The sequence below is a fragment of the Myotis nattereri genome (genome assembly GCF_964212035.1).
Source record: "Myotis nattereri genome assembly, chromosome: 3".
Classification (NCBI taxonomy): domain Eukaryota; kingdom Metazoa; phylum Chordata; class Mammalia; order Chiroptera; family Vespertilionidae; genus Myotis; species Myotis nattereri.
In genome coordinates, this window is record NC_138077.1 from 170,814,875 (window position 1) to 170,826,416 (window position 11,542).

At 38.0% G+C, this 11,542-nt stretch overlaps 1 protein-coding gene across 1 annotated transcript in view; it reads right to left on the reverse strand.

Moving 5' to 3' along the window:
- Window positions 1-9,138, reverse strand: part of UBE2U (ubiquitin conjugating enzyme E2 U) — a 58,583-nt gene extending 49,445 nt beyond the window's left edge. The window contains exons 1-3 of the mRNA XM_081088101.1: window positions 8,700-9,138; window positions 6,440-6,521; window positions 438-535 (exon numbers count right to left, since the gene is read on the reverse strand). Of these exons, the coding sequence (XP_080944227.1) occupies window positions 438-535; window positions 6,440-6,521; window positions 8,700-8,765 (246 nt within the window). The 5' untranslated portion in view covers window positions 8,766-9,138. The remainder of the gene's footprint in view (window positions 1-437; window positions 536-6,439; window positions 6,522-8,699) is intronic.
- Window positions 9,139-11,542: the final 2,404 nt, after the last annotated feature.

Here is an 11,542-nt window from a genome sequence, read left to right on the forward strand (position 1 = left end):
TCTATAAAAGAGCAAATGCCTAGCACTGTCAGAAACGTAAGATAAAACTGAGCACTTGAAGTTGTAGTCACTTGATTCACTTCTCTGAAGAAGGCAGGTTCGTGAATGAGAAAGGATCTAAAGGCCTGTTCAACACTATGAAGTGAAATTAGGAACCAAAAGAAAACTTAAGACTATATTTCCAGAATTAAAACCATCCAAACAGTTCTTTTCTTCTTGTATAAAGTAGGTATTCTTTGGTTGTCAATTTAAAATAATAGTCTTTATAATTCAAGTTCCATTTTTATAGTCTTGATATAGAAATGTTATTGATTTAAACAAGCTTACTTGAGTCTTTCAAACATTTAAATATGCATTATATGTTTTATTTTTTATATTTTGAATAACTGAGATAATTAAAAGAATTAAAGAGGGCATGCATATTAATCTCTTTTTACCTGGAGGGTGAGTAAGATGCTGCTCAATGTATAGCTTGTTTTCCATTTACGAGGGTCGTCCAAAAAATCTATACAGGGTCGACCAGTATGTTGGTCTACTGTATTAAAATAATACATCATTAGTAATATGTATATAATAAAATTATTATCTAAAGTTTACAAACACCAAAATCTGACAAGCAGTTAGAAAGCAAATGACAAAGCAGAAAAATTATGTGCAATGAATATGCCAGTTAACACAGTGTAACTATTAAAAGCATGGACTTTCAGCCCTGGCCAGTGTGGCTCAGTTGGTTGCGCTTTTTTTTCTGTGCACTGGAAATCAGCTGTTTCAATTCCTGGTCAGGGCACATGCCCGGGTTGTGGGCTCAGTCCCAGTAAGGGGTGTGCAGGAGGCAGCCAATTATTGTTTCCTTCTCACATAAATGTTTCTCTCTCTCTCTCTCTCTCTCTCTCTCTCTCTCTCTCTCTCTCTCTCTCTCTCCCTTCCTCCCTCCTTCCCTCCCTCCCTCTCTCTTCCTCTCAAAAATCAATAAAAGCATATCCTGAAATGAGGAATCAAAAAAAGAATCTACTATGTATTAAAACTGTTGTATGTTAAAAGTGAAATTATGGCTCTAACCGGTTTGCCTCAGTGGATAGAGCATCATCGGCCTGAGGACTGAAAGGTCCCAGGTTTGATTCAGGTCAAAGGCATGTACTTTGGTTGCGGGCACATCCCCAGTAGGGAGTGTGCAGGAGGCAGCTGAATCGATGTTTCTCTCTCATCTATGTTTCTAACTCTCTATCCCTCTCCCTCTCCCTTCCTCTTTATAAAAAAAATCAATAAAAAAATATATTTTTTAAAAAGTGAAAATATGATTCAGTGGTGAAAGGTGAAAAAATGGTATAAAATGTGTTGTTGCAAAATACTCATCATCCTTCAATATCTACTCTTCCTCTCTTCCATTTCCTCTCTGTAATAAGACTAGACATGCCCCAATACCCATTACCCTACTCTGTTTAGATGAATACATGGTTGCTCAGACTATTTTCTCCTGCCTCCCCTCTAGCAAGAAGCCTTGTGACTAAGTTTTAATCGTGGGATATCAACAGAAGTATATAACTTTTGGATCATATTTTCTTAAGGAAATTGCTTTACTTTCTCTTTACCCCTTCCCCAATGGCTGGACATTGGTGTTAAACAGTAAATGCTTTAGATCCAGAAACAGAAGTCATAGATTGAGGATGGCAAAACTTCCCTGCCAACTTTGTCCTATTATGTGTAGATTGGAAAGATATACGGAAGCTTGGTCTCTGCACTAATACAGTTAATTAAGTCAACCTGTATTTTTTTAAAAACAAAGAATAGAGTTAAATATGCACAACAAAACTATAGAATAACCAGAAGAAAGTTAAAATAATTTGATTGTGTTTTGGAAAGAACTTCTAAACTTAAAGATAACTGTAAGAATCTCAAAGGACAAGACTAATAAATATGACTATATAAAATTTTAAAAATCCCAAATGTAAAAAAACCCCAAGCACCAATAAAATTTAAAAATGACAAATGAAGAAAAATATTTGCAACACCTACAACAATGTGAAAACATTTTAAATAATCCAGACAATTCAAGAAATCAAAAACACAATAAAGAGATATGAAAAAATGTTAAACTCACACATATTAAAAAAGCGCATATTAAAATAACAGATTCTTATTAAATTGTCAAAAAATATTTCTCCTGCCGAAACCGGTTTGGCTCAGTGGATAGAGCGTCGGCCTGCGGACTGAAAGGTCCCCGGTTCGATTCCGGTCAAGGGCATGTACCTGGGTTGCGGGCATATCCCCAGTAGGAGATGTGCAGGAGGCAGCTGATCGATGTTTCCCTCTCATCGATGTTTCTAACTATCTCTCTCCCTTCCTCTCTGTAAAAAATCAATAAAATATATTTTAAAAAAATATTTCTCCAAAGTTACAATGTCCAGAATTGGAGAGCAGTAAAATATGAACTTTATATGTGCTTCCTGGTGGGATTACAAATAACATCAGTGAAAGGCAATTAGGTTGTATGTATCTAAAGACTTAGAACTGAGCACACAGTTTTTGGTGTATGGGGCTAATAACATTCCTCCCCTCCAAAGTGTGTATATAATAAATTGAGTGTTAAAAAGATGCAAGTGAAAAGTATCAACTTCACGATACGTAAGACTGAAATGGAGAATGCTGATCAATGCTTTAATCAAGTTCCACCAAAGTCTCCCTGATTTGAACTTAACCCCTCAAATGGAGGCCTGCCTAGGTTTCCTGCCTGAAGATACAGAGATGGTACCCATTCTAAGGCCCGGCTTATTAGAAGGAAAGTTTTGAGAAAGTGCTGAGCCACACATGCTCAATTCTTTCTCAGTTCTCCCCAATTAGGTAAGTCATTCGTCCTCCTGGGAGGGGTAAGGGAGAGAAAGAAGAGCAATCACAAGTTTTCCCATATTTCCTCCTCTTCTTTACTAATGCATAAAAATGCAACAGATTCTTGTGTACTAATTTTGTATATGTTGCAGCTTTATCAAATTTGTTTATTAGTTCCAACAGTTTCTGAGGGGGGGGGCCTTTATTAATATATTTTTTAAAATATATATATATATATATATATATACAATATCAGGCCATGTGCAAATGACAGTTTTACTTCTTCCTTTCCAGTTTGGATGCCTTTTATTTCTTTCTCTCACCTAATTGCTTTGGCTAAAACTTTTAATACTATCTATACTAATAAAAGGGTAATATGCTAATTAGGCCAGACATCTTCCAGACATCCTTCCGGACGTCCTTCTGGACAAAGCCGTGGTGGGGGCCGAGGCAGAGGTGGTTAGGGGTGATCAGGCTGGCAGGGTAGAGCAGTTAGGGGGATCAGGCTGGCAGGGAAGAGCAGTTAGGAGGATCAGGCTGGCAGGCAGAGGTGGTTAGGGGTGATCAGGTAGGCAGGGGTCCCAGACTGGAGAGGGTGCAGGCCGGGCTGAGGGACCCCCACCCCCACCGTGCACGAATTTCATGCACTGGGCCTCTAGTGTTGGATAAAAGTAGTGAGAATGGGCATCCTTGTCTTGCTCCTAAATTTACTTTATACTTTAATGTAATTTTTCCAACTACATTATTGATTTTGAAATTAAAACCTATTTTTAAAGAATAAAATTAAATTTATGATACAGAATTACTTGTGTACATTTGCCATTATTTGCTTAAAATAAACACTGAAAGAAATGGAATTACTGGATTAAAGACCATGGGAAGAGGTGTTCTTATATGTCCTTGTCCTCACTCCCATTCCACAGAGTAGACCTTCCTTGTCCTGATTAAGAGCAATATATGGAGAGCTTTAGAACACTTCACTTTAAAAAATGTTCTATATGAATGGATATTGGAATCATTCCTATTTCTCTATTATTATTGGGAGCAAGCACCTTTTTAAACATTCTCTTGCACACTTGTGCTAGTATTTCTATGGCATAATTTGTAAACATAGTATTACAGGATTTAGGGCTATTTGCATTTTATATTTGATTAGAAACTGTCTAATTGATTCCCCAAAAGGACACCTGAAGGGCATCATGTCAGAGGACCCATATTTGTCCAACTTTATTAAAATTGTTATTTTAATAGTCTATAAACATAAACAATGAATCACGATTTTATGCATTTATATGCAGTTTAACATGCATTTTCTTATTAGCGAGATTGAACATATTTTTACATTTTTTTTGTTATATTTCCTCTACCAAATGTTTGTTTATAGTTTTTGTCCATTTTCCTATTGCTTTATGTTTTTTATTGATTTACATGTATTCTTTATATGTTACAGATATTCTGTTTTATGTGTTGCAAATATTTTCTCTCAGTTTGCAAATCAATGTATTTTGTCTCTGTTTATAATGTCATTATCTGTAGTTTAAAAAAGTTTATGTAGTTTAATGTGTCATGCTTCCTCCATGCTTTTCAGTTTCTATCACATTTAGAAAGGCCTTCTTCACCAAGCACATAAAAAATTATATTAAATTCCCTTCTTTGTAGTATTTAAAATTTTTAGTTTTTTAATCAATCAGAAAGACACTTTGTATATGACTTAAAGTAGCTATCTAATGTAATTTTATCTAAAATGTTAATTTGTCAGTGTATCATATTTTACAACAAAAATTAATCCAACTAAAATACTGAACAATGTGGTCATTAAAAATGATCTTTTGAAGAATGTTTAATAATGCAGCCATAAGCTTATGTAATATTAAATGGAAAAAAACTAGTTGCAAAACTTTATATCTAATACCTTAACTATGTGAAAAAATACATATTATAGAGAAAAGTAAAGAGATTTAATGAAATGTTGAGAGTAATATCTCTTTGAATTAGGATTCAAAGTGATAATTTTTTCTTTTTATGTTTTCCCCAATAAAAATGCTTAATTTTGTAATCATAACATAGTTGTTATTACATTAAAAAGAAACATTATTAAATACTAATACAGAACAAAGATAATAGAGCTCCTGATGATAAAAATCTCATTTGGTCCTTACCATTTGGATGAAAAGGAATGATTTTAAATTTCACAACTGGAGGGACGAGATTATATTCTGCTGTAAAATTTATTGTCAGCGGGAAGTATAGTCCTATAATATAACAATAAATATTTTTACTAAGCTGTCATGTTGAACTCGTTAACTCTAACCTGATTAACACTAAAGTTTCTTATTATAGTTTAGCCTCCCAAGGTCCCTAGAGTTTTATTCTTGAGTAAATTGGAACATAGTGTGCATAGACCCCTCTAAATAGTATAATAGACTCCTCAAATCTAATCCCACTATTTTGTCAGCCTGTTTTCCATCCACTAACTCCGTCCCCCTAACACTTGTCCCATTCATATTGACTAAACTCACTGTTTCAGAACCTGGTGCACTTTCTCTTTGCCATGCTGCTTATTCTGCCTGAATTTCCTTCTCCCCGACCCCTTCTAAACCTGGCAAACTCTTATGCATTCTTCTTTTTTAAATTAATTTTAGAGGGAGGAAAGGAGAGTGGGAGCGAGAGGGAGAGTATGAGCGAGAGAGAAACACTGATGTGAAAGAGAAACATCAATCAGTTATCTTCAGCATATGCTTTGACTGGGGATGGAACCCTTACCCTTGGAGTGAGGATATGTTTTCCATTGATTTTTATACAGTGGAAAAGCGGGGGGTGGGGGGGGGTGGGGGGGGAGAAAGAGAGAGAGAAATGGATGTGAGAGAGACGCATCAATTGGTTTCCTCCTCTTGCACCATGACTAGGGCCGGGGATTGAATCTGCAACCAAGATGCGTGCCCTTGACTAGAAATTGAACTGAAGAACCTTTGGTCCATGGGCCGATGCTCTAACCACTGAGAAGACTGGCCAGGGCAGAAAGCCATTTCTTGACTCTCCAAGCAAAATTAACTAATGAATGCCTCCTTGGCATTCTGTTCGAAATCCTAATAGCATATGTTATATTTTATTGTAATTAACCACTTTACGTGTTGTTCTCTCCTACCTCACTCAGCAAATCTAGCTCATTAATCCACTATTGATAGAATGCATGATTACTAAAGTTTACAGTGGCCTGGTCTTCTTGAGAATTTGATATGTGGAAATTTTGGGAAGAATCATAGAAAATAAAAATGAGAGATAATGTGGAATTTTGATGCCAAAAGGAATTTTGATACTATTTTCTGATTTCATGGAAGACTGTTAGAAGATATTTTCAACTGTTATGCTTTATTGTGTCAGCTTCTTAAACAATGTAATAACATTAAGATTTGGCATAAAGAAAAATTCAAAACTAACATTTCTATTTAGGTTGACAAATGTCAAAAATTAAGCCATACAATGAAAAAATAACACGTGAATACTTTCAGAACTCTAGAAAATTTATATAATGCAACCTTCTTTTGCACATAAAGAAGATAGACTAATAATGGCATAAAGACTTTTTAAAAAGTCGATTGGTTTTGAGAATACATACCATGCCAAATTGTATCCTTCAGACCTTCAATACTAGCTTCCCATTTCAACTTGTCTTCACTTACAGGAAAGGCAGTAATACCCTTTAATTTAAAAAAGAAATCAAAGCAGTAAAAATTTTACTATTTTTTTAAAAAATTAAATATTTATTGCAGCTTTGAAAAGCAGTTATCAGGTTACAATGAATTCTAAAAACTCTACATTTTCTTTTCCTGATGAATTTATTTATATGCTGATTTGGGGAGATGTGATATTTTGTGTTATTACATAGCTGTTAAGGTGGGTTCCACACAGTCATAAATTCAAGCCAGGCTGGTGTGGCTCAGTGGTTGAGAGTTGACCTCTGAACCAGGAGATCATGGGTTTATTCCCATTCAGGGCACATGCCCAGGTTGTGGGCTCAATCCCCAGAGAAGGGCATGCAGGAGGCAGCTGATCAATGATTCTCTCTCATCATTGATGTTTCTATCTTTCTCTTCCTTTCTCTTTAAAATCCATAAAACATATATTTTAAAAATAGTAAATTTTAAATAAATCCTAAGTGTGGAAATCACAAGTGGAACTAGAAAGTCAAGATTCGGATGTGTGGCTTATGTACTTCAATAGCCAATTTAAGATTCAAATTAGAAGAGAAGGAATTCATTGGAAAGCATGCATCTCTTCAGAGCTTTTAAAAACTGCATAAATGCTACATGGAAGGCATGAATCAGAACATTTTCATTAAGAAAAACACAACTCCAAAATTATGCTTGCATATAAAAATAAATTCCCCTACAGTTGAGATATTGTTCCAAAAGAGGGACAAGAATGTACAGAGTAGGCAAAAGTAGGTGTACAGTTGCTTTCATGGAAAGTAATACAATAATTAAAATATAATACTACAAGAACAAACTGTGTTCCCAGTACTCACACTGTAAACCTACTTTAATATATATATATATATATATATATGTATGTATATATACATATTTTCATATATATATATATTATTGATTTTTTGCAGAGAAGAAGGGAGAGGGATGGAGAGTTAGAAACATCGATGAGAGAGAAACATCGACCAGCTGCCTCCTGCACACCTCCTACTGGGGATGTGCCCGCAACCAAGGTACATGCCCTTGACCGGAATCGAACCTGGGACCTTTCAGTCCGCAGGCTGATGCCCTATCCACTGAGCAAAACTGGTTAGGGCTGTAAACCTACTTTTGACCCACCCTGTATTTCAGAAAAAACCTTATCAATGATGCTGGGAAATACACCTAAATTTACTCAATAAATACTTCTGAGCAACCACATAGTTAATTCAGTATGTTTGGTGCTAGTCTGAATAAACATTGTAAGATATCTCTATATCTACATTATCTATAATTACATATCATTTCTCCTTCATGGAGTTGTCCTTTCAACAGAGAACCACAAAGTTCAGGTAGAGCAGAAACAATATGAAAATAACTTCATTGGTGTCATTTGGAGGAAAGCCTTCCTCTGTGTTAAAATTATAAGGGAAGGGCATCTACGTGTTGTGACAAGTTAGCAAAAAGTGCACCATACACAAGTAGTAGAACACAAGACCCTGAGCAAGAGATTGCTCAGCTGGTCAGAGCATCAGCCAGATATGCCAAGGTTGCGGGCTCGAGCTCCTGTTAGGACACATAAAAATTTACCAATGAATGTATAAATCAATAGAAGAACAAATCAGCGTTTCTCTCTCTCTCTCTCTCTCTCTCTCTCTCTCTCTCTCTCTCTCCCCCTTCCTCTGAAATCAATAAATAAACAAACATTTTTTAAAAGCATCAACCAATGAATTCATAAATAAGTGAAAACATCAGTGTTTTTTCCTCTCTACAACCAATAAACAAAACAAAACAAAACAAATAAGAGCAATTCTGACGCTAAATATTTACTGAACCTTTTTGAGGTTTAGGTTTCTGATAGGTAAAACAAAACACTACTTACAGTATTGTAATTAATGACAGCAACCTTTTACCTGTTAGTCACTTACAACATGATAAACCCTGATATTCAGGGCTTAAGTCTACATACATTACTCAGCACCATGTGCTCAATATTGTTAGCTATTATCATGATGAAATAACTATTATTATAAAATGGACTGTTATAGTAAAATAGATTTGTTAAACAACAGTACTGTAGTGGTAAATTAGGTTGAAATTAATTATGCCTTACAGAATAAACGCAGATTAAGCTGCTTTATAGAAGTTCTGCCCCAGTGAAGCCCCTCCCTCCGGGCCCCCACTACTCACCTTATACGCGTTCTCTTCCAAGTCCCTCAAGTCTTTTTGCAGCAAGAAGTAACTCCTGCTGCTCATGATAAGGCAGCAGAGCGTCTGGCACCTGGCTCCACAGTCCCAGGCGTTGCTCTGAGGCAGGTGTGTGAGGTACCGAGTCACCCTCCCACACCTGGTTAACTGACCTAAGTTACTTGCTTTCTAGAGTTGCAGAACGCCTTGTGCTCCCAAGATAAATGGCTTCTCAATTGGGCATATAATAGCGACCCTCTCTTCTCCTCTGACTCCTCCAAACGAAGACTTCCAGAGGGGAAACTTGGGCACGTTCGTGCGTCACTGCAGCGCCAGCGCACCGCCCCCAGTCTCCCGGCAAACTTGGACTAGCTCCAGGGACGACCCCGGGTTGTTGGTGCGTGAGGTGGACGTGGGAGGCAAAAGCTTACGCGGTAGACGCAAATCGGTTGCCAAGCAACAGGCCCCTTATGAAAAGTATCGAGAAGGAGGTGGGAGCTTGACCGCCTCTCATCCAATCAGCGACAGGGCGCAGACCTCTAGAAACCTCCGGAGCCAACCGTCCAATCGGTTCACTTTGAAAGGCCAATGACATTCGTCGTCAAGGCCCCGCCCCCGCCCCCGCCTCAGTCAGTTCGCCAAGGTGGACTCTACCTACCTCACTAGTGTATAGGGTCGGGGTGAAGTCCTGAGGTTCAGCGTGTAGAAGCCCTCACTCAAATCCCTCTCTAAATTGATTCTTTCTCGTTCTGTGACTATCAGACACTATCAGGTAATAAGTGACCAGTAGGTACAGGTGTATTCATAACAGTATCTTAACATATGGCAAGTTACCATTTGAAATCCGTTAGCATATATTATATCATCATTATATCATCGAATCCTACGTTTGCCCTGGAAGAATGCTCCAGGAACAGAGCACTACTATTAATTTCCCAGATTCCCATTTCTTGCCGAAGTTTTCGGTTGTATCCCAGCATATCTATGTTTTCGTAGCCTACATAGCCCTGAAGGAGTTACTTAGCCTCCTGTACTTATATTTTCTCATCTATTAATATGCAGCCAATAATGCCTATCTCTCAAGATTATTATGAGGATTAAAAAAAATGATGGCTGCTAAGCACTCAGTCATTGCCAGTCATTGCCTAGAGTAAGTGATAGTCCACAGCGACACTTACCACGTCTGGGCACACTGTTCTAAATGTTTAACAGACATTAATTGGATTCTCAATCCTAATTTTTACAGTAAGGGAAACAGGCACAGAGATGCCACATAATTTGCCTTAGAGCCAGGATGCAGACTCCAGGACATGTAGCTTTTCCTCACCGTCTTTCCCCCTAACAACAGGCCTAGAGGATTGAAAGGAGGAAGGTTGCATTGCATTTTTTATGGTAGGCAGAATTCTAAGATGATCTCCAAGATCTCCAGCCCCTGCATAATCTTCAGGACTGTGCATATGATGGGTTTGGGGTGAGCCTGACCTAATCAGGTGAGCCTCAAATGAGACTAGGCTCTTCCCGAAGTCAGTAATTCAACGTGTGAAAAGGATTCCATGTGAGGGAGATGCTCTGCTGCTCCCTTTGCAAATGAAAGGGGCCATGTGGCAAGGAGGGTGGGTAGTCTCTTGGAGGTGAGAGGGGTGGCTGGCCGACAGCCAGCAAGGGAATCAGGGCCTCAGTGTTATAACAATAAGCGACTGAATTCTATCACAACCATAAGAGCTTGGAGGAGGACCTGAACTCCATCCAGATCAGAACACAGCCTAGCCAGCACCTCCTGAGGCCTGAGCAGAAAACTCAGTCACGCTGGACCCGAATTGTTTTGAAAGAGTACGTCTGTGGCATTTTGAGAGTTAGCAACAGCTAACGAATACAGCTTCTGCCTAGCGTGAGCAGCTACTGCCCAAGACAAAGCATGTGGCAAAAGGTCAGTCACTCACTGATTTAGTATGAAAAGCATGTGAATCCAGTTAGTAGACATTATCATATGGCTTTAGACAGGGATAGGGGACAAGATAGGTATGGCGTCCTGAAAAATGAAGTCTGATCTAAGCTCACGTACACATTTTCATCATCCTAGATGAGCAAGGCAACTGAAAGTTAATGCTTTAACACTGGTAAAGTTACTGAGGCCATCTCCAGCTCTAACAACCAAGCATCCCCCTCCCCCCTCTTTTTTTAAAAACAATCCTTTCCCTCAGGACTTGAACAGATGTTTTCATTTTACTTAAACTCTAAGGCTGTTTTCCTCATCCACCAGGAATATGTACCAGTACAAAGTGTTAACCTCGTTTGGATTTGAACCCCCGTCCTCAAGAGCAAAAGAAGGCTGAGGATCGCCAAATGCCAGCTCAGCTGTGAGACGTGTTTTAAATCATATTTTGACGTATGTTACGCTGTTAACTAGAAAATGAAGTGCAGCACACATGCTTCTAGTAACTCTGGTTTCAAATCATATGATCCCTCCTTTGTCTTGAAGACCTTTTGATGTGCATTCCCATATTGAGTTTCTCTGCTTTTAATAATCTTATACTCCTTCCTCAATATAAATGTCAGGAAAAATACTGAATGCTAATCTTCAAAGATCAAACAGGAAGAAAGAGGTGGGCAGCCTAGTTCAGTGACTTGAATTCCTGAAATTTCTCATTTAAAATTTTTTATTTTCTCTTATAAAAGCCTAGGATCCAAGAAATGCTGTGTTCCCCTTTGTAAAGTTGAAGTGTAACCCTCCCCCCCCCCCCCCCTCAATTTCAGAGTTGTGTGAATTACAAAATAATGTGGTCTTTCCCTGCAAGGCACCTGAGATGCAGGGGCCAGTGATCAGTATTTATATCTATAGTTGCGTC